At 38.8% G+C, this 18,430-nt stretch overlaps 1 protein-coding gene and 1 long non-coding RNA gene across 2 annotated transcripts; one reads left to right on the top strand and one right to left on the bottom strand.

Moving 5' to 3' along the window:
* prxl2b (peroxiredoxin like 2B) lies at positions 1-18,021 on the top strand. Its single transcript, XM_063473947.1, has 7 exons — positions 1-190; positions 543-747; positions 977-1,028; positions 2,083-2,146; positions 2,240-2,315; positions 11,071-11,189; positions 14,766-18,021. Exons 1-7 carry the CDS (start codon positions 128-130, stop codon positions 14,790-14,792), a joined length of 606 nt encoding a protein of 201 aa, XP_063330017.1. The 5' UTR covers positions 1-127; the 3' UTR covers positions 14,793-18,021.
* Positions 5,104-9,615, bottom strand: LOC134627066 (uncharacterized). The gene is made up of 3 exons (XR_010093867.1): positions 9,454-9,615; positions 8,462-8,642; positions 5,104-5,847 (listed from the first exon to the last, which is right to left on the bottom strand). It is a non-coding gene; the product is annotated as an uncharacterized LOC134627066 (long non-coding RNA).
* Positions 18,022-18,430: the final 409 nt, after the last annotated feature.

Raw genomic sequence — 18,430 nt, 5'->3', positions numbered from 1 at the left:
TTTTGCAACAGTTTATGCGGGTGTAACAGACGTCTTTACTGTACAGTCACTCACTCCCGAAGCTTGTCACCTTGATCTGTGAACTTAATTCGTGGTTTTTTGGACTCTTTTACCCGGCTCGGAGAAAATGGCGTCAGTCGACCTTGCTAAAGTTGGAAAAAACTTACTGAAGAGCGGTGAAAGCGAGGAGGTGAGTTACGTAGATGGGCGGCTGCTGAGGGTTACAGCTGTGGGCTTTATTTTCGTTTCGGATATACTTGCTTCGCTTTTAAAGCCTCCCCCCCTTTTTTTATTTTTTTAAATGAAGCTGTGATATGAAGTAGCAGACTTGTTACCCCGCCGAGGCAGCTAAATTAAACCTGTGTATCCCCCCCTTCCCCAGCACTGAAACAACTGCTGAGTAACGAGGCCTCTAGAGTGACATAATGATGATGTTCACTTGTGACATAACGTTTCATTTGCACATATAACAGACTGGGCCAGCTCCTTATATGTTTATTGTGTGTGTGTGTTTTTGCTGTTTCTTTCGGCTTGTCTTTCAGAAAGTAGAGCTCCAGTCTCTGTGGCAGGACCAGCCGGTGGTCCTCTTCTTCCTGCGCAGGTTTGGCTGTCAGGTATGTCGGTGGACGGCATCAGAGATCAGCAAACTGGAGCCAGACCTGAGGGCCAACGGGGTAGCGCTAGTGGGAGTCGGACCAGAAGAATTTGGACTCCAGGAGTTCAAGCAAGGAGGCTTTTTAAAAGGACGTAAGCATCCTTAATCATTCAATGCAGTGCATACTAATTTATTTATAAAAGCTGTCGAAAAATTAGGTTACACCAGACTAGAGTGTCAAAGAAAAAAATGGCCTTCTATAACTGACTAGAGCTTCCCTGCTGAGAGCATTCAAAATTGTCAGCAGCCACTCCTGCTGTGTGATTGTGAATAATCATTAATCAGCTTCCTTTTTTTTTTTTTTTTTTTTTTTTTTTTTAGCCCTTTATGTGGATGAACAAAAGAAATGTTACAAGGATCTGGGCTTCAAACGGTGAGTGCAATAAATGTAGAGAGCTAATGTCAGGACACCAAGAAGGTTCTGGGTCAAGGGTGTCAAACACAAGGCACAAAGACTCCAATCTGGCCCACTGAACATCTTTGGAAAAAAATTGAGGACATAAATTTTTGAGTTTTAACTGTATTTTCATAAGTTTTGTATGTTTTCCTACTGATAAAGACCCCCCGAAGAGACAACACCAAAGTAAATATGTAATACTTGAACGAATAAATAATTAATAGAAACTTGTGATTTTTATAGTGGGTTCACAGTAAAAAAAGAATCAACAAAATGTTTCCATTTTATAACTAAAGGGCAGTCTGTGCAATGAGCTAACAGAATTTTCTTCTGCAATATTACATATTTATTTCTTTCAATTCAAGCCCAAAGCAGCATTTTTTTTAATCATGTAGAAAAACAGAGATGTAATGTTTAAATTACACTTCTTGCATTAAAAGATCTCGGGAATTAAATGTATAGTTAAATCTCTTTACACTAACAGAAAGAAGAGTTTCACCCATTCTGACCCACTTAGGATTAAAGTGACAACCTTGTTCTGGGTTTTAACCTGCTGGGGCCTTTATGTGTGGGGTTTACATGCTATTCTTTGTTTTGCATGGGTTTTATTACAATCAGTGTTAAATTAACTAGCTGTTGTAAATTAGCCAAGCACCCCGGCAGGCGATTGTCTGCATGAGCTGTTGTCTTCGTATTTGTTACCCAGGGTGTACAGTGCTTCTTGCCCTATGACAGCTGGGGTAGTTTTCAGCACTACCTCTTGCAAACCTAAAATGGATAAGCTCCTAATGCTTTGACCAGGATGTGATTTGCTTTAAATTGTCAAACTTACTAATAAAGGAGTAACTTAAACAGTATTGATCTTGACTCAATTAATTCATTATAGTAAACAAATTTCACCAACCCAATCATTTTAAAACCTCATCTTGGGATGTCATAACAGCAATCAAGAAAACATTTATCAAATCAAATCAAATGCACAAATATTTAATGATCTGTAATGGAAAAGCTGTATTCTTTTCCCATTCAGGTACAACGCTTTAAGTGTGGTTCCTGCAGCATTGGGGAAAAAAGTACGAGATGTAGCAGCAAAGGTAGACATATTTGTCACTTTCAAAAATGAATTAAAAATAAAAGAGCAGTGGTACACGGTGACTTTTTCAAGCTGATTATTTTGCTTTTTTCAGGCCAGTGCTGAAGGAATCCAGGGAAACTTCTCAGGAGATCTGCTCCAGAGTGGAGGCATGCTCATTGTGGCCAAAGGTAAACTGGGTGGACACCAGTGGGGTGGAGGGGTGCAAGGTTCCATTTTAAGATTATATAAAAGTAAGTGGAAAGGCACTGATTGTTTAAACCTTTACCAAATAAAGATGACATTATGACCACCTCCTCTGTACCCCTAATTACAAGTTTTGTTACCTCAGTCTATATCAATAAAGATGTGGTTTGACAACTATTAGCACAGGTTCCAGGTTTTAGGGGCATCCATAGTAAGCTGTATAGGCAGAGATCACCCTCGCTAACTTCTGAGGAAAACCCAGGTATTTTGTTCTGGAAGCAGGCCTGAAGTATGACAGAAATGGCTCAGTTCAGTTCAGTTCAGAGGTTACCCCTAGTACCCATTCAGGAGATAAGGAGTTAAAACATATGACAAATTAGAGGATTTTCCTCATAATTCACCTTGTGGTATGGCACTGAGTACAGAAAAGGTGTTCTGTCATTTTAAGTTGCATTTTTGTGGTGTGTCCTCTAGAGGGCAGTGCAGCATCACATTATGGTGATGCAGTCAGGAGCCGCATTTACTTCTAAATCCAGCTTTCCACTATGGAGGACCACAAGAGCCACGCGCATCGAAATAAAAATTTCTGTGCTTTAATAATGAATTGTAGAATAAATTCTGCAATTGTAAATTCATTTTTGAATTCCAATTTAATAAACTGCATTTCAAAATCCTTTTTCCAATTGCATTTCAAAATCCTTTTTCCAATTGCACTTTAATAAACTGCATTTTAAAATCCTTTTTTCAGTTGCACTTTAATAAACTGCAGTTCAAAATCCTTTTTCCACTTGCAATTTAATAAACTGCAGTTCAAAATCCTTTTTCCACCTGCAATTTAATAAACTGCAGTTCTAAATCCTTTTTCCACTTGCAATTTAATAAACTGCAGTTCAAAATCCTTTTTCCACCTGCAATTTAATAAACTGCAGTTCAAAATCCTTTTTCCACTTGCACTTTAATAAACTGCAGTTCAAAATCCTTTTTCCACCTGCAATTTAATAAACTGCAGTTCAAAATCCTTTTTCCACTTGCAATTTAATAAACTGCAGTTCAAAATCCCTTTTCCACCTGCAATTTAATAAACTGCAGTTCAAAATCCATTTCCCTTTCCTGTTCGCTCCGGGATTAGCTGCTGGATTAGCTGCTGGATTAGCTGCTGGATTAGCTCTTCGATTAACAACTTGCTGGAGGCTATTCAAATTAGCCACACCGTGGGATGTAAGGAGCTCTCTGATTGGTTGGTCAGACACAGGCTGTCTGCCAGCCTGGATTTTTCTAGCTCATAGCTTCGCCCTGCTAAGAAGCGTGTGTGCTTGTACAAAGGCCGTTCAGCCTCGGGATTTACACTCGGCTCGACACGGATATGTGAAGAATGAAGGGACCCTGCAGCGAAACGGAGAGCGCAACCTCTGACTGAGTGCCTGTCTACACAGTCTGACCACCTGTTGAAGGTAAGGTGCTAACATGGCTAACGCTAGCATCACCGCACGTAGCCCCGTTATTTTAAGGACATCTTAGTTTATGAAAGTTTTACGTCGCAGCTGTACGAGCTAGCTACGTGTTTTGTAAGCTGCTGTGCTCTTCACAAATAAAGCTGGAAGCAGCTCAGACTGTTAGAACCAGCACTGAGCCCTGTTACATTTATACAGTGTTAGAGCAATGGCTGCAACCTACAGCCTTTAAACTAGCGATTAAAATGCTGACAGTAAACTCGTCAGTCCAGATGTTACCACATTACTTTGTGATACTTAAAACAACTGAGACAGGCTGATTAAAATAACAGCTGTCAGTTCTCTCATTCCTTATATCAAGACTGGAGATCACACTACTGATTTCAGTTCATTTAATATGTGAGTGCACAGATTCATTCTCAACTGGACATAAATGATGATCAAAGGTTGTATATATGATGAATTCATCAAATCCCAGCCTCTAACACAGTGCGCTGAATCTTAGCTTTGAATGTCCAGTATATTCTAATCAGTGCAATGTAAGCATTCACTGAACCTACAGTATCTACACCTGTGTGGCAAATGTGTGGTAAAGATACAGATAATGAAATTTAATTATTAATACAATATACATCATGAAAAATGAAAGCTGAAATTGATTCAGTTTAGTACTTTTCTCTCTATGCTCTGTGATTATAAAGGCCTTAAATTCTGTGATATATACTGTAAATGATTTTCACAGAGGTCTTAAAGTACTTAAATCACTGCTGATAGTCTGGTTGTTTATATTTTCACATGTTTTTGTGTCTGTAGGGCTGTTTGATGACGATTTGGACTCCTCTGGGAGATGAGGACACACCCACATCTGTTCCATACTGCAGCTATGGATGGTGTTACAGCTCCGAGTCAGCTTTAGGCCATCAGACGCACACACTGGAAAAGCAGCACCTGGACTTCATGCAGGAGAGACGGCCTCAGTGATGATGGACTCTGCATCCTCTACCTCACCTCCTAATCTCTTTCTTCTTTAACACATAATTAAAATCACTCCAAAAGAGTGTAAACTTACTGAGGAAGTCTCTAACTTGTACACATTTGTACTTTTACTTGTTTTATGAGTTATTTTTAAGAAGAGTAAAGTTATTCACATAAAGTTTTTATTCTTCTGTATTTATTCTTTTGTATCATGTACCACAGTCATACTGAACTTTACAGACCTGGTGAATTGGAGAAAAAACACACACACACACACACACACACACACACACACACATATATATATTATATATATATATATATATATATATATATATATATATATATATATATCAGCTTCAGCAGTATTTCGATTTATCTTATGAATTCCAGTCTAATGTCAATTCACTGAGTTCAGTTTTGGTCTTAAACTCCAGAGAATACCACCTGGTTCAACAATCTTTTTATCTGATTATTGGCAAAATGTTTTCTTCTGAGAGATGCTCCTGAGGCTGAAATTGAGCCCAGAGAAACAACAACAAAGTTTAGTTCCTCTGGATTTTCCATGGAAAATTGTTTTATCACTCATCCAGGTGACTTCTCCAGTGTCACGGATGAGTGATGAATGTATCTCCCACTGGAAACCATTGTGTCCAGTTAAAGTCATTCGGTTTTTTTAAGGAGAGTTGTTAGATGCTGTGCTCGTGAGGACAATGGGTTTTAACTTGCTGCACAACACAAAGCTGCTATACTGGATCAACGATCAAAACACTTAATTGAGCAGAATTAAGTCAAAATGTAATATCCTCATATGATGACACATCACACACGACCCAGCATTGTTCTAAGAATGCAAACTTTCTTATTGGAAGTTTCCACAGCTGCCAAAAAGGGACAGATTTCTGTCTGGTCTTAATGAGTGGTCGTTGCTCTCTCGTTTTCTCTGGAATTGCTGCACGGAGGATGTAACACCCATGATAAGCGCTGAGGTGTGTGTCCTTGTCAGAAATCAGCCATCCTCAGCTTCCAGGTTAGGAAAAGTGGAACCAGAAGATATTCAAATGCATCTCTTCACAGCTGCTGATGAATTCTACAAAAAACAAAGTTTGTTAAAAACATTTGCAGGTGAATCACCACTGATTTATCAGTGCCATCCATTTACTCAAAAATTACTGACAAGTGGATAACTAGAATATATAGTTTATAATTTCAAAAATGTCCTGTACAAAATCAGGGCTCGCAAAATTTCAAAATCCCTGGTAGCCCTTCGGGCAGGGACTCTTCAGTTTTTGGTAGCCCAAAATAAATTTAAGTAGCCCGAATAAATAAGGGAGCAATTTTTTTTATGTTTTGTTTCCTGTTTTGTTTCCGTAACGGAAAAAAAACATTAATCAAAAAATTGTTGAAACACAAATTACAATATTGTATAAAAATTACAATCATCAACTCAAATACTTGGTTGTAATTGAACAGAAATTTCTATGAACTTGTAAGAACTGTACAACAGGAATCAGTCTGTGTCAGATCCTGAATTTGAAATTTCCACTGGAGTCACGGGTAAGAGGCAAGTGGAACCAAGATCTAGGCCATTTGCTTTTTGAAGTTTGCAAAGACTGCTAAATTTTGCCAGTGGTAGTTCACTCTTTGCAACATAGTAGGCTGTTCTTAACAGATTTTTCAGGTTGATTTTTAGTATGTTATTTGCAGACTGAGCAATAATCAATTTCTTGCATTTCTCATGGGCTCTAATGGGGGCCTTTCTTAAAATTACTGGTCCCAGTAACAAAGGCACTTGTCGACTCAGAAATCGAGGGAAACCAACAACACACCCGGCAGAACATTATGTTATTTACACGGGTGCACATAAGTGGTCCGCATGTGCGCATTCGCTGTCAAAATAAAAGACGCGCACCAGATAAGAAGTTGCAACGCGCGTTTGCGTCCATATAAAAGGCAGTGTTTTTGTCTGCTAGAGTGGGATTTTCACGGCACATTCTGCACCAAATCTCTGTTCATCATTTGTTTAAAGCCAGCTCACCTCCTGCAACCACTTTTCCTAGAATACGCGCTTCTTTTGTGGTTCGGACTCCATCTGACATTTCTTTGGAGGTGGAGGAACACCAAAGTAATTGCTTAAAGGAGCTTCTTCGACATCTTTAAGAGTTCTAAACAAATGTCTGTCCTCCTCCAGAAAATCTTATGGACGCAAACACGCGTTGCAACTTCTTATCTTGTGCGCGTATTTTATTTTGACAGCGAATGCGCACCTGCGGACCACTTATGTGCACCCCTGGTTATTTAGCTTGTCATATTCCAGCCACAGAAATTCTTTTGTCCATGAAACCATAAAGCTGCACTTTCTTTTTGCCTTATAGTCTGATTTGTCATAACTTTTCCGTTTTGTGGTAAGCTTTTCTTTGGCTGTCACTTCTTCACCCTGACTGGTCTTATTTGGCTCAGCAGAACTAAAATATATATCCTGCTGCCTTTACACACGCACTCACATAACGCTCAGCGATTCTCTGCGCGATCAACCTCTCACATGTTTAAGCTTCCTGCGGGAGATTTCACTTGTCATGTTTGATAGCAAACTAACGATTGATAAGACGATGTCAGAGGAATTGGTGCGCAAATTATCGTCACTCACCAATCAGTACTGTCGCTCTCTATACGCAGTTCGCGCGATTGCAAAGTGAAAGCAAAAAACAAGCGCAAATTCAAATGCGATTTCAATATGTCACATATAGGGCTGCTCGATTATGGCAAAAATGATAATCACGATTATTTTCACTGAAATTGAGATCTCGATTATTTGATGATATTTATTTAACAATAACAATGTATTGAATAATGGCTTTAAAGATTGTCAAAAATAGTATAAAATAGTGTGCAAATACTGATAACAGTGCAAATGTTTGCAATATAAAAAATAAAATGTAAACATCTATGTTTAGTGAACTTTGCCATGTCGCTCTGTGGTGCAGCTACAACACCAAAGTTTACACACTATGTCTACTTGATCCACGTCTGACTCCGCGAACCCATAATGTTTCCACACCACTGAAGGGTTTTTTTTTTAACCTCTTTTCAACCAACGGCAGTCACTCTCCTCTCCAAATAACTTCTGCTTAGCTTTCCGAGCTTCGCTCTGTTAGCTCCTCTTAATTGTTGTGAGGCGTGTTCGAAACGCAGAGAGGTGCGCTCGATTTGCCACACGGAGCAGCGCGAGAGTAAAGCACGAGGGAGGTGCTAATAATCGGCTCAGTCATTTTTAATGATCGTTGAAAGCCCAGATCGTAATTTAGATTAAAATTCGATTAATTGAGCAGCCCTAGTCACATATTGACAGTGGTTCACCGATGCCAATGACATATTTACCCAGCTACATTTCCGAAAGAATGCAAAAGCATTGACATATATTTTTCCTTCCTATGATAGCCCGACGGGCAGGGCAGGGATAGATTCTGGTAGCCCGACTGGAAAAATCGCTAGCCCCGGGACGTCGGGCTAGCGATTTTGCGAGCCCTGAAAATGAACTATATATGACAAATGTGGTGCTTGTGGAATTTTTAACAAGGACCCTACAAAACTTTACTCATGCTGCCAAACTTTTGACAGCTAGGTGTGCAGTTCCTGCTTTAAATGCATCCACTTTTAAGATTAAGGAATCTAAGTGATAAGAGGCCAGAAATGTTTGAACTCACTTATGAACCTACATCACTGAGGCCATCTCTCCTGCATGAAGTCCAGGTGCTGGTTTTCCAGTGTGTGCGTCTGATGGCCCAAAGCTGACTCGGAGCTGTAACACCATCCATGGCTGCAGTATGGAACAGATGTGGGTGTGTCCTCATCTCCCAGAGGAGTCCAAATCGTCATCAAACAGCCCTACAGACACAAAAACGTGAAAATATAAACAACCAGACTATCAGCAGTGATTTAAGTACTTTAAGACCTCTGTGAAAATCATTTACAGTATATATCACAGAATTTAAGGCCTTTATAATCACAGAGCATAGAGAGAAAAGTACTAAACTGAATCAATTTCAGCTTTCATTTTTCATGATGTATATTGTATTAATAATTAAATTTCATTATCTGTATCTTTACCACACATTTGCCACACAGGTGTAGATACTGTAGGTTCAGTGAATGCTTACATTGCACTGATTAGAATATACTGGACATTCAAAGCTAAGATTCAGCGCACTGTGTTAGAGGCTGGGATTTGATGAATTCATCATATATACAACCTTTGATCATCATTTATGTCCAGTTGAGAATGAATCTGTGCACTCACATATTAAATGAACTGAAATCAGTAGTGTGATCTCCAGTCTTGATATAAGGAATGAGAGAACTGACAGCTGTTATTTTAATCAGCCTGTCTCAGTTGTTTTAAGTATCACAAAGTAATGTGGTAACATCTGGACTGACGAGTTTACTGTCAGCATTTTAATCGCTAGTTTAAAGGCTGTAGGTTGCAGCCATTGCTCTAACACTGTATAAATGTAACAGGGCTCAGTGCTGGTTCTAACAGTCTGAGCTGCTTCCAGCTTTATTTGTGAAGAGCACAGCAGCTTACAAAACACGTAGCTAGCTCGTACAGCTGCGACGTAAAACTTTCATAAACTAAGATGTCCTTAAAATAACGGGGCTACGTGCGGTGATGCTAGCGTTAGCCATGTTAGCACCTTACCTTCAACAGGTGGTCAGACTGTGTAGACAGGCACTCAGTCAGAGGTTGCGCTCTCCGTTTCGCTGCAGGGTCCCTTCATTCTTCACATATCCGTGTCGAGCCGAGTGTAAATCCCGAGGCTGAACGGCCTTTGTACAAGCACACACGCTTCTTAGCAGGGCGAAGCTATGAGCTAGAAAAATCCAGGCTGGCAGACAGCCTGTGTCTGACCAACCAATCAGAGAGCTCCTTACATCCCACGGTGTGGCTAATTTGAATAGCCTCCAGCAAGTTGTTAATCGAAGAGCTAATCCAGCAGCTAATCCAGCAGCTAATCCAGCAGCTAATCCCGGAGCGAACAGGAAAGGGAAATGGATTTTGAACTGCAGTTTATTAAATTGCAGGTGGAAAAGGGATTTTGAACTGCAGTTTATTAAATTGCAAGTGGAAAAAGGATTTTGAACTGCAGTTTATTAAATTGCAGGTGGAAAAAGGATTTTGAACTGCAGTTTATTAAAGTGCAAGTGGAAAAAGGATTTTGAACTGCAGTTTATTAAATTGCAGGTGGAAAAAGGATTTTGAACTGCAGTTTATTAAATTGCAAGTGGAAAAAGGATTTAGAACTGCAGTTTATTAAATTGCAGGTGGAAAAAGGATTTTGAACTGCAGTTTATTAAATTGCAAGTGGAAAAAGGATTTTGAACTGCAGTTTATTAAAGTGCAACTGAAAAAAGGATTTTAAAATGCAGTTTATTAAAGTGCAATTGGAAAAAGGATTTTGAAATGCAATTGGAAAAAGGATTTTGAAATGCAGTTTATTAAATTGGAATTCAAAAATGAATTTACAATTGCAGAATTTATTCTACAATTCATTATTAAAGCACAGAAATTTTTATTTCGATGCGCGTGGCTCTTGTGGTCCTCCATACTCCACAGGTCTGCTGACTATTCTTGCTTATTTACATGAAGTATAGGATTATTTTTCAATTGTTAGAATATATTAAGGTTAAATTCTTAGCCATATTTAAACATATAAAAGCGAATATGCTCACCAAATAAAAAGGCACAGTCCTAAATACATTACATAAATACATTATAGCACAATACTAGGAAAACTAAGACTATATTGAAAGGGCTTTTTGACAGTATTCAATTAATTTTACAATAGAAATAAAATATTTGGTCACTCTAATTCTCCCTCAAAGTCTTTTTACGGTGCAGTAGAACAGTTTGTCCTTATGGAAAAAGGCATCTGGTGGAGTAGGTAGTGGGTCACTTTGTCTGGTGTGTCTCCCAGTGTAAAAGCCAAAGACCAAAAGTCCTTCAACACCTACTCAGTAAACCATTTGAAGTTTTATTTCTGTAATATCATTTTAACATTTTTCTGTGTTTGGAAGTAGTTTAGTTGTTTATCAAACAGAAGCTTTGTGTTAAACCAAATTGCACTATACATACATGTTTGAAATACTGTTCTGTGTGTGCCGTAGCATTTTTTTAGTTTCATGTATTTTCCTTTTAATAAATGATCCCTAGTGAGGCAAACCAAAGCAAAATTACATTGTTATATTGTAATAAACAGGGCCAGCAAGTTGTTTATATGATGAAAGTATCTAAGTGATTTATTTTTGCACTGCAAAGGTGGAGAAAAGGTCCTACTACACTTTATCCAAGATTCACCGGGAGACTACCTGCCTTTGGAGGAGATTACCAAGGCTCTGGGTATCTCAGCCACAATAAAAGCAGGACAGAGGCCAGTGGTAAGGCATACCATGCATGTCCATGTTATAATTGATGCTACGAACTGAGCTGTAAAGCAAAGGGTTAAATGGGATAGAGCCAACTGGTGTCATTGTGTGTGTGAAAACACTGGACTGATCTAATCATCAGTTTCTTTCAACAGAGTTCGTTTTACGTCAGTAGAGACAAATGCATCAGAGTATCCTCTTCACAGGCAATTTCACACTTATTACAGCATCTTCATGGTCTGTCAGTGTCTGTGTCAAAGGCCCCGAAACCTTTTAAACTTGACTGAAGATGATCTCTGTACTTGAAAACACAGCAGTTATTTTACAGATCCATGTAATAGCGGTGCTGTAGTGCAAGCTGAAAAGCACAAGTGCTCTGCACATTGAAATTATCACTATATTATGGAGGAATTCATATTTTTTTAGCAAGTCTTTGATTAATACCATCATTGTGTGTGTGTGTGTGTATTATTCATACCGCACAGCAGAAATGGGACTTGTCTAGTAAGAGGACATGGGAATGACTGGCAGTACTGGGTGCGGTGACCATTTCTGTTGAGGTCATTGTTACCTCATGTGGTTTCCACCCTAATCATTTTGCCCTGTTTACATCCTTTTTCTTTTTTTTAAACCCTCTGGTAGAGGCGACTCAGAATTTTCTTACCTAATGTGCACAGTGGGATTTTAAGAAGCTGGAAGGTCAGTGTTGTCATGACAGTGTCATAAATTGGTTACCACTGAGAGACAAATAATAAACAGCCTGTGGCAGGCAAACATGTTGTGAATGAAAAACAGAAACTACAGATATTTAATATTAAAACTACAACAGATTTAAAGTGTAAAACTGAGAAAAGTATCTTATTAGAGCACTATTGCCTTTTCAAAAATGGTTATACTGAGGATTTGTTTTCTACAAAATGTCCTGACTCAACCTTATTGTGTAGCGAGCTCATAATCGTCGCTTCTCCTCCACCATGCAACCGGCAATAGGCTCACTAGAGGCTCGCTGTAGCATCCATGTGATTCTCCTCATGGATGACCACCACTGTGATGAAGCGCTGCTTAGATTTCAGATACTTCAAATTTGAAGTTGAGCACTTACTGGGGAATTATGCTTCAGCAGTAACTTCAAACCCTTCTGAAACCCTACATCGTAAATTACAGTGTAACCTGACTTGGATTTTCCTAGAAATGTAAAAAGAGGACAGGGCCAATGATTCCAGTCAGCAGTAAATCTACAACAATGACTGCTGCAAAGAGAGAGGATCAAAATTCCTCCATAATCATCAACCTTTTAAATCATGGGATGTATTTTTTTTTGGAGGGGGGCTATGTAGTATTAAGTAGTCTGCTTGCATAGGGATTTTTTTTTAACAATAACATAAGTTCCTGTTTTGCTTACTGCACTACCATCATTATGTTTATATGCAAAGTCTCAGCACTTAACAAATTTTTAGTGACAGATTGTGCCTGCTTTTTAACAGTTTGCTTACTGCAAACAGGAATTTAGTATCTATTGCAAAACCACTAGTTTATGTTAACGTACAAGACCCAACAACACTATTTACTCTTACATCTTTTGAGAGATGCTTTCTGGCTAGGGGCATCGCAAGAATATTGAAACAGGACTGTAATATAAAGCTACAGCCAGGCTAAAATTAGCTTAATACAACACAAAGAATGGAAATGGCTTGCTGTATCCAAACTTAAAAAAAGGTTTTGCACGTCTTATTCTGAGGTGATATTTATTATGTTCCCACAGAGCCAGGCTAGTCACTTGTTAGATAAGCTAACCAGCTGCTGATTGTGGTCTTGTGTATATAATAAAAACATCCACGGGAGTAACACTATGGAGTATGTAATATGTTCTGTTTGTCTGTTTGTTAGCAGTCTAGCATTCAGAGGTTTCAAGACATATTCACATTTTGTGTGATGGCAGATAACAATAATGAGTTGATTTCATTTAGGTGAAAATGGGGTCAAGGTTAGGCCAAAATCAGTAAAAACTTTATATTACTCACATTTGTTTTGTTTTTGGATCGTCTTTCAACTTCACAACAATATACTTGGGTGACAGGAGTACCTAGGTTGGCTAAGCATTTGACCTTGACTTTCACAGTTAGCACCCAAGGTCAAGGATGACCTCTAAAAAAGTTTCAAGAAGCCATATCGAGTAATGTATATGATGCCATAACAGGCTGACATCAGCATGTCATAATAAAAACATTATAAAACATCAAAGCTTCAGTATTGCTTCACTCTTCAGGGTGAGTTGCGCTGGCTTTGTGTTCTTGATAAGAAAGAGAATAATGTCAGGATTAAGTGTTCATATTATTACACTTACAAATTTGTTTTGCAAAATCAGAGCATTTGTTGTGTTTAATGAAAATGGTAACACGTATGCAGCCTATTTCACCTATTCAGGCTACAAAAAATCTGTCTTTTTAACATCAGTTAAGCACAGCAGTTTATATGTTATCAGTTTGTAAATGCAGGCATTGCACAGGTCTCAGACAGAAAGTGCAGTGTTTTATTTTTCTTTCCGTCTTTCTTCACAAGCTTAAAAAAAAAAAAAAAAAAGCCCCACACCTGTCAGTTTTTATCAGTCATTGACAACAATAAATCTGAACTTTAGTGAAGTAAAGGTCAGATCAGCAAACTGTTGTTTATCTCCTGTACAACCATTTTCATTCAACTTAGATCCCCCCCCCCCCAGTCATCCGCACCCTGATCGCTGGAGCTCTGAGAACCTTAGATATACTTTGAGTAACTCTGCGTCAGAGAATGAGCCGCATTGATTGCTGTGTTGAGATTGTCTTAAGATTTAAGATTTCAGTTTGATTTATAAGATTTTAAAAATAAATGTGGCCTAGGTTTATGTTAGTGTATTCACAAAACAAACTGCTCACAGATCATGGGCCTAACATTTTAAGTTCTGCAGGGTTTGTCCTGTGATCGTCAGGGCTTTCGACATGCCCATCACATCCAGCACATGCTCTTCAACCACTTTGCCTCTGAGCGCTATTGCTCGCTTCCCACAGAATCCACCGTGTCGAAACTATTGCACCATGTCCCCATGATCTCTGACGACCAGCCGATGTCATCTCTGCAACCCACAACAGAATAGACCTTGTTATCTCTGAGGGGTCAAAATGTGTCAGGAACGAGTAAAGTCACAAGCTGAATGTCTGGTTTGGAAAGGCCCGGGCAATGTTTTGTTAACAGAGAGAGGTCACAGGCTGGTCCCGATAAAACCACTAAGACCACTCATGGGTTTAGAAGTAATGTCTCTCCTCAAACCTTTCTGTTTACTTTGGAGGTTCTTCTATCTGTGCCCAGGTTTGGGAACTCTCAAACTAGATTTCCCACAAGAATGACTCGTGTTCTAACTTGAGCAATCACTCTGAGGGACCGCAAACAAGACGCGGTGTTTAGACAAACAAGGCTTCCTATTGATGGAGCTTTATCCACAAAAGGTGATCGGTGAGCGGCATCTTTATCTATGAGCTGCTGCTTCTCCTAAATACATGGTTGAGGCTCATTATTTATTGTTCTCATTGTTTAATGCAACTTTGTCATCTGTTGCAGTGCAACGATGACGTTTGTACACGATGATGACGGAGCTGCTCTTCGTACCTGAACTGCACGTCTCGCCTCTTTGGAAGATTCATGAAGTGGGATACCATTTAAAATGATTTACAATGAAGTATTAAATCACTACTAATATTCCAGTGCCACAGTTTTTAATCTATTGTTTGTTGTAATGGTTTATGGTACAAATAGAGTGCTCTAATCTTTGTTTTTACAACAGCTGGTATTTTAAATTTAACTTGGAGTAAATTGTGTTTACATCACTGTGATTGTCTTTTTTTAATATCCAGTTTATGAAGAACATGCTTTACTTTGTATGTGTCTAACAATATCTGCTCATTAAAAAGCATTTGACTTCATTTAAAGACTTTCAAAATGGGTCAGGAGGTATTTGACTTCTTGATATGAGAGAAGAATTGTTTTCATTAATAATTCAACACTCTAGAGGCTGTTTTAGCTCACTGGGTACAGCAGGTGACCCATATGTCGTAAAGGTAATGCAGAGGTCTGGGTTTGACTCTGCTCTGACACTGTTCACTGCATGTCTGTCTCCTCTCTTCTGTCTTTTCTTCACTGTCGTCTCAGGAGAAAAGATAAAAATCCACAAAAATTTACTTTAAAAACAAAATCTAAACTCACAGGGCTCAAATATTAACACCTACAGCCTACCTTCCTGTCCACAAATGGCCTTTCCTGGCTTCAGAAAGAGAGATAGGGACGGCCTTAAGCTAGCCATGAGGTTTATAAAGGTAGTGCACAAACCGATGGATGATGCAGTTGTGGCTGTGTCCATCTTTTACAGTCTTTTGCAGTTCGAGAATGGTTTCTAAAAGATTTAGTCATGTTTTATGTTAAAAAAAAAAATTGCATTTTTAAAGCTGAGACTTGAGATTGCGCCAGTTGAGACAGTCACTTTAATGGCAATAATAACATATCTGAGTCACAAAAATAGCAGTCTAGATAATTACATAGCAGCAGGAACATTCATAAAACATCTTAAACATCTGGAATCTTGCAAAGCAATAACATTTCATAAATATTCATTTAGCTAAATAAACTCTAAATGGGTATACAGGTTGAAACATGTTCATATATAGCAAAAAATGCATTTCTAGTTGGTAATTTCAAAACGACACAATTTCACAATTTAGGTAAACGTGGTGCTAAAACTAAGTGAAGACACACTTTCTTCTGTACCCGATTTTCCTCCGTGGAGAACATCAAGCATCTACAATAACACGTTTTATTTGATATACCCTTGTTCAGTTAACAACTTGTTGCACAAAACATGAAGTTTAAACTGTTTGTCTTCTAACCATCTCCCAGCATCGCTTTAAAATGTGCGATGTTGTTCAAAGGAAACATCTGACATTTTGAGAAAGTTAGCAGAGGGCTGATACCTCACTGGGCTCGGCATAAAAAACTTGAAACAGAAGGAAATCGCTAATCAGTCCAAAGGGAACTAAAATTGCCTAAAGCTATAGAAAGAAAACGCCCACTCTAGTAGTTAAAAATGCACCTGTCGGTCACTCTGATTTTGTGACCCTCTACTGCTCTTGGTTTAAATTATGCTTACAGTCTGACATGTTCAAATGCTATCACACAGTTTCTCTTGCATGTGCAAATAATCTAAGCTTCACTATTTTCTCTGTATTATTGTAGGCTCTTTACCTTTGATGCTATATAAATAAAACGTAATTAAAATTGACCAGAATCTGTCATGATTCTTTCCTACTTCACAATCCATGTTGATTCACAGTTTCATTTGTACTCATATTTGTTGGTGACATACAGAAGCTCATCAGCTCGCACTTCCAGGACTTTAACAAACTTTGGGAGAGACCGTTCACCGTATGTCCATCCATGTACCTTTGTTTTTCTGCTGGAAGCTTTCCGGTAAAGAAAGAACAGAAGATGCTAACAACTGTGAACTGACAGCTGTCGAGCTTGCTCTGGAGGAGCACAGAGATTGGTTGAGAGTAGCCTTTTTTTGGTTTTTGACTGGAGTGCATGGTCTTCACCAAATACCTGAACTCCTGCCAGTGTAGTTGACGTTCTCCTCTGTCTTTTATCCTGTCTTCCTTCTCTCACCCCAACCGGTCGCGGCAGATGGCCGCCCCTCCCTGAGCCTGGTTCTGCCGGAGGTTTCTTCCCAATGTCGCCAAAGTGCTTGCGCATAAGGGGTCATATGATTGTTGGGTTTTTCTCTGTATGTGTTATTATCAGTGATGGGAATAACGGCGTTACAAGTAACGGTGTTACTAACGGCGTTACTTTTTTCAGTAACGAGTAATCTAACTAATTACTATTTCTATCGTTACAACGCCGTTACCGTTACTAACAAGAAAATGCGGTGCGGTCGCGTTACTATTTTTCAACAGACGGCTGAAGCTGTGTTCAACTTACCACATCTTATATCAGTTGCGCGGAAGTAGCTGTCTATGTAAGTAATCTGGGCGCTACAGCTTTAAGCAGCTGCGCGCGCTCCCGCGGACGGCAATCACTTTCTGGCCGATGATCATTTTCTAGCACAACACCTGGAGCTAAGGGGCAAAACCATCGCATGAGTGCTGCTGTTTGACTGAGGAAGAATAAAGTAGTCGTGGTAAGCCAATCACATGACCACTTCAACATGACAAAGCAACAAGTTGATATATACCAGTTTTTAAATTGTGTTGATAGGCCACGTAAAACCAGAGTCATGATAAACAATATATACCCGTGTTTTTCCTGAATAGTTTCGTCACGTTTAACGTCTAAGGACAGCGCTAGCACGCACTCTCTGCTTATGACCAAAAAATAAAAAAACAAAACAAAAAACAGCCCGTTCGTGTTCGTGGAAAAATGTACCATGTCGACCAATCAAAAAAATGATATGGCAACATGACATTTGGTTGTTAAGAAAGAGGGAGAAGTTTTAGGAGTGACGGCGAGAGAGAGAGAGAGCAGAAAAAGAGAGAGAGCGAGTTTTGAGATGTGAGAGATTTGTGACGTTTAGCGTGTTTGGAGTGTGTAGTTAATGTGTTGTCTTGTGTAGTTAGTGTGTAGTGTTGTAGATAGTTTTGTGTTGTGTGTCAGAACAGTGAGGTGTCTCCAAGTAGAAAACAGGAGTGATACACCTGCTGTCTTGCCTGCAGGTATCAGGCTGTGATGTTCTCCTTTATAGTGGACAGAAATATTTGGAGTGGCACAAATAATTTGTGTGGCATCTTATTGAATGCAGAACACCTGATTGTTCTGTAAACAGTTTGAATGGCTATTAAAAAAAAAGGGGGGGGGGGGGGTAAAAGGTAAATGGCTACAAATAACTTTGTTGTTTGCAAAACTTGTACATAGGATTTTAAAATTGACAATTTATATTTGCATTTAAAGTTATGAAATATGATTCAATAAACATGTTTGTGGTTGTTACAGTAAAAAATATAACTTTTTCTACTCGGATTTTATGTTTTTTGTCTGATTTTAGATCAATTGTGTTAATACAGTATGTCAACATGAAAACATGACTGTAAATTCAGACACGTGAGGTTGTGCTGAAAAGGATGATACCAAACAAGGCAAAGTAAATAGTTTTTAAAGGTAAAATGTGGAGGGAAAATCAAAAGTGGTTAAAAATGACCAATTATACCCTGGACCCCAGAGGGTTAAACATTATTTTTTAA

Source organism: Pelmatolapia mariae, linkage group LG5 (genome assembly GCF_036321145.2).
Source record: "Pelmatolapia mariae isolate MD_Pm_ZW linkage group LG5, Pm_UMD_F_2, whole genome shotgun sequence".
In the NCBI taxonomy this organism is placed as follows: domain Eukaryota; kingdom Metazoa; phylum Chordata; class Actinopteri; order Cichliformes; family Cichlidae; genus Pelmatolapia; species Pelmatolapia mariae.
Note: the sequence above shows the minus strand (reverse complement) of the source record. Positions and strands in the feature narration are given on the sequence as shown.

Bases quoted from the DNA above. Each gene is read 5' to 3' on its own strand.
- prxl2b (XM_063473947.1), top strand. From the start codon at position 128: ATGGCGTCAGTCGACCTTGCTAAAGTTGGAAAAAACTTACTGAAGAGC. The intron at 2,147-2,239 runs GTAGACATATTT...TGCTTTTTTCAG, and splicing joins TACGAGATGTAGCAGCAAAG to GCCAGTGCTGAAGGAATCCA. The intron at 11,190-14,765 runs GTAAGGCATACC...CATCTGTTGCAG, and splicing joins AAGCAGGACAGAGGCCAGTG to TGCAACGATGACGTTTGTAC.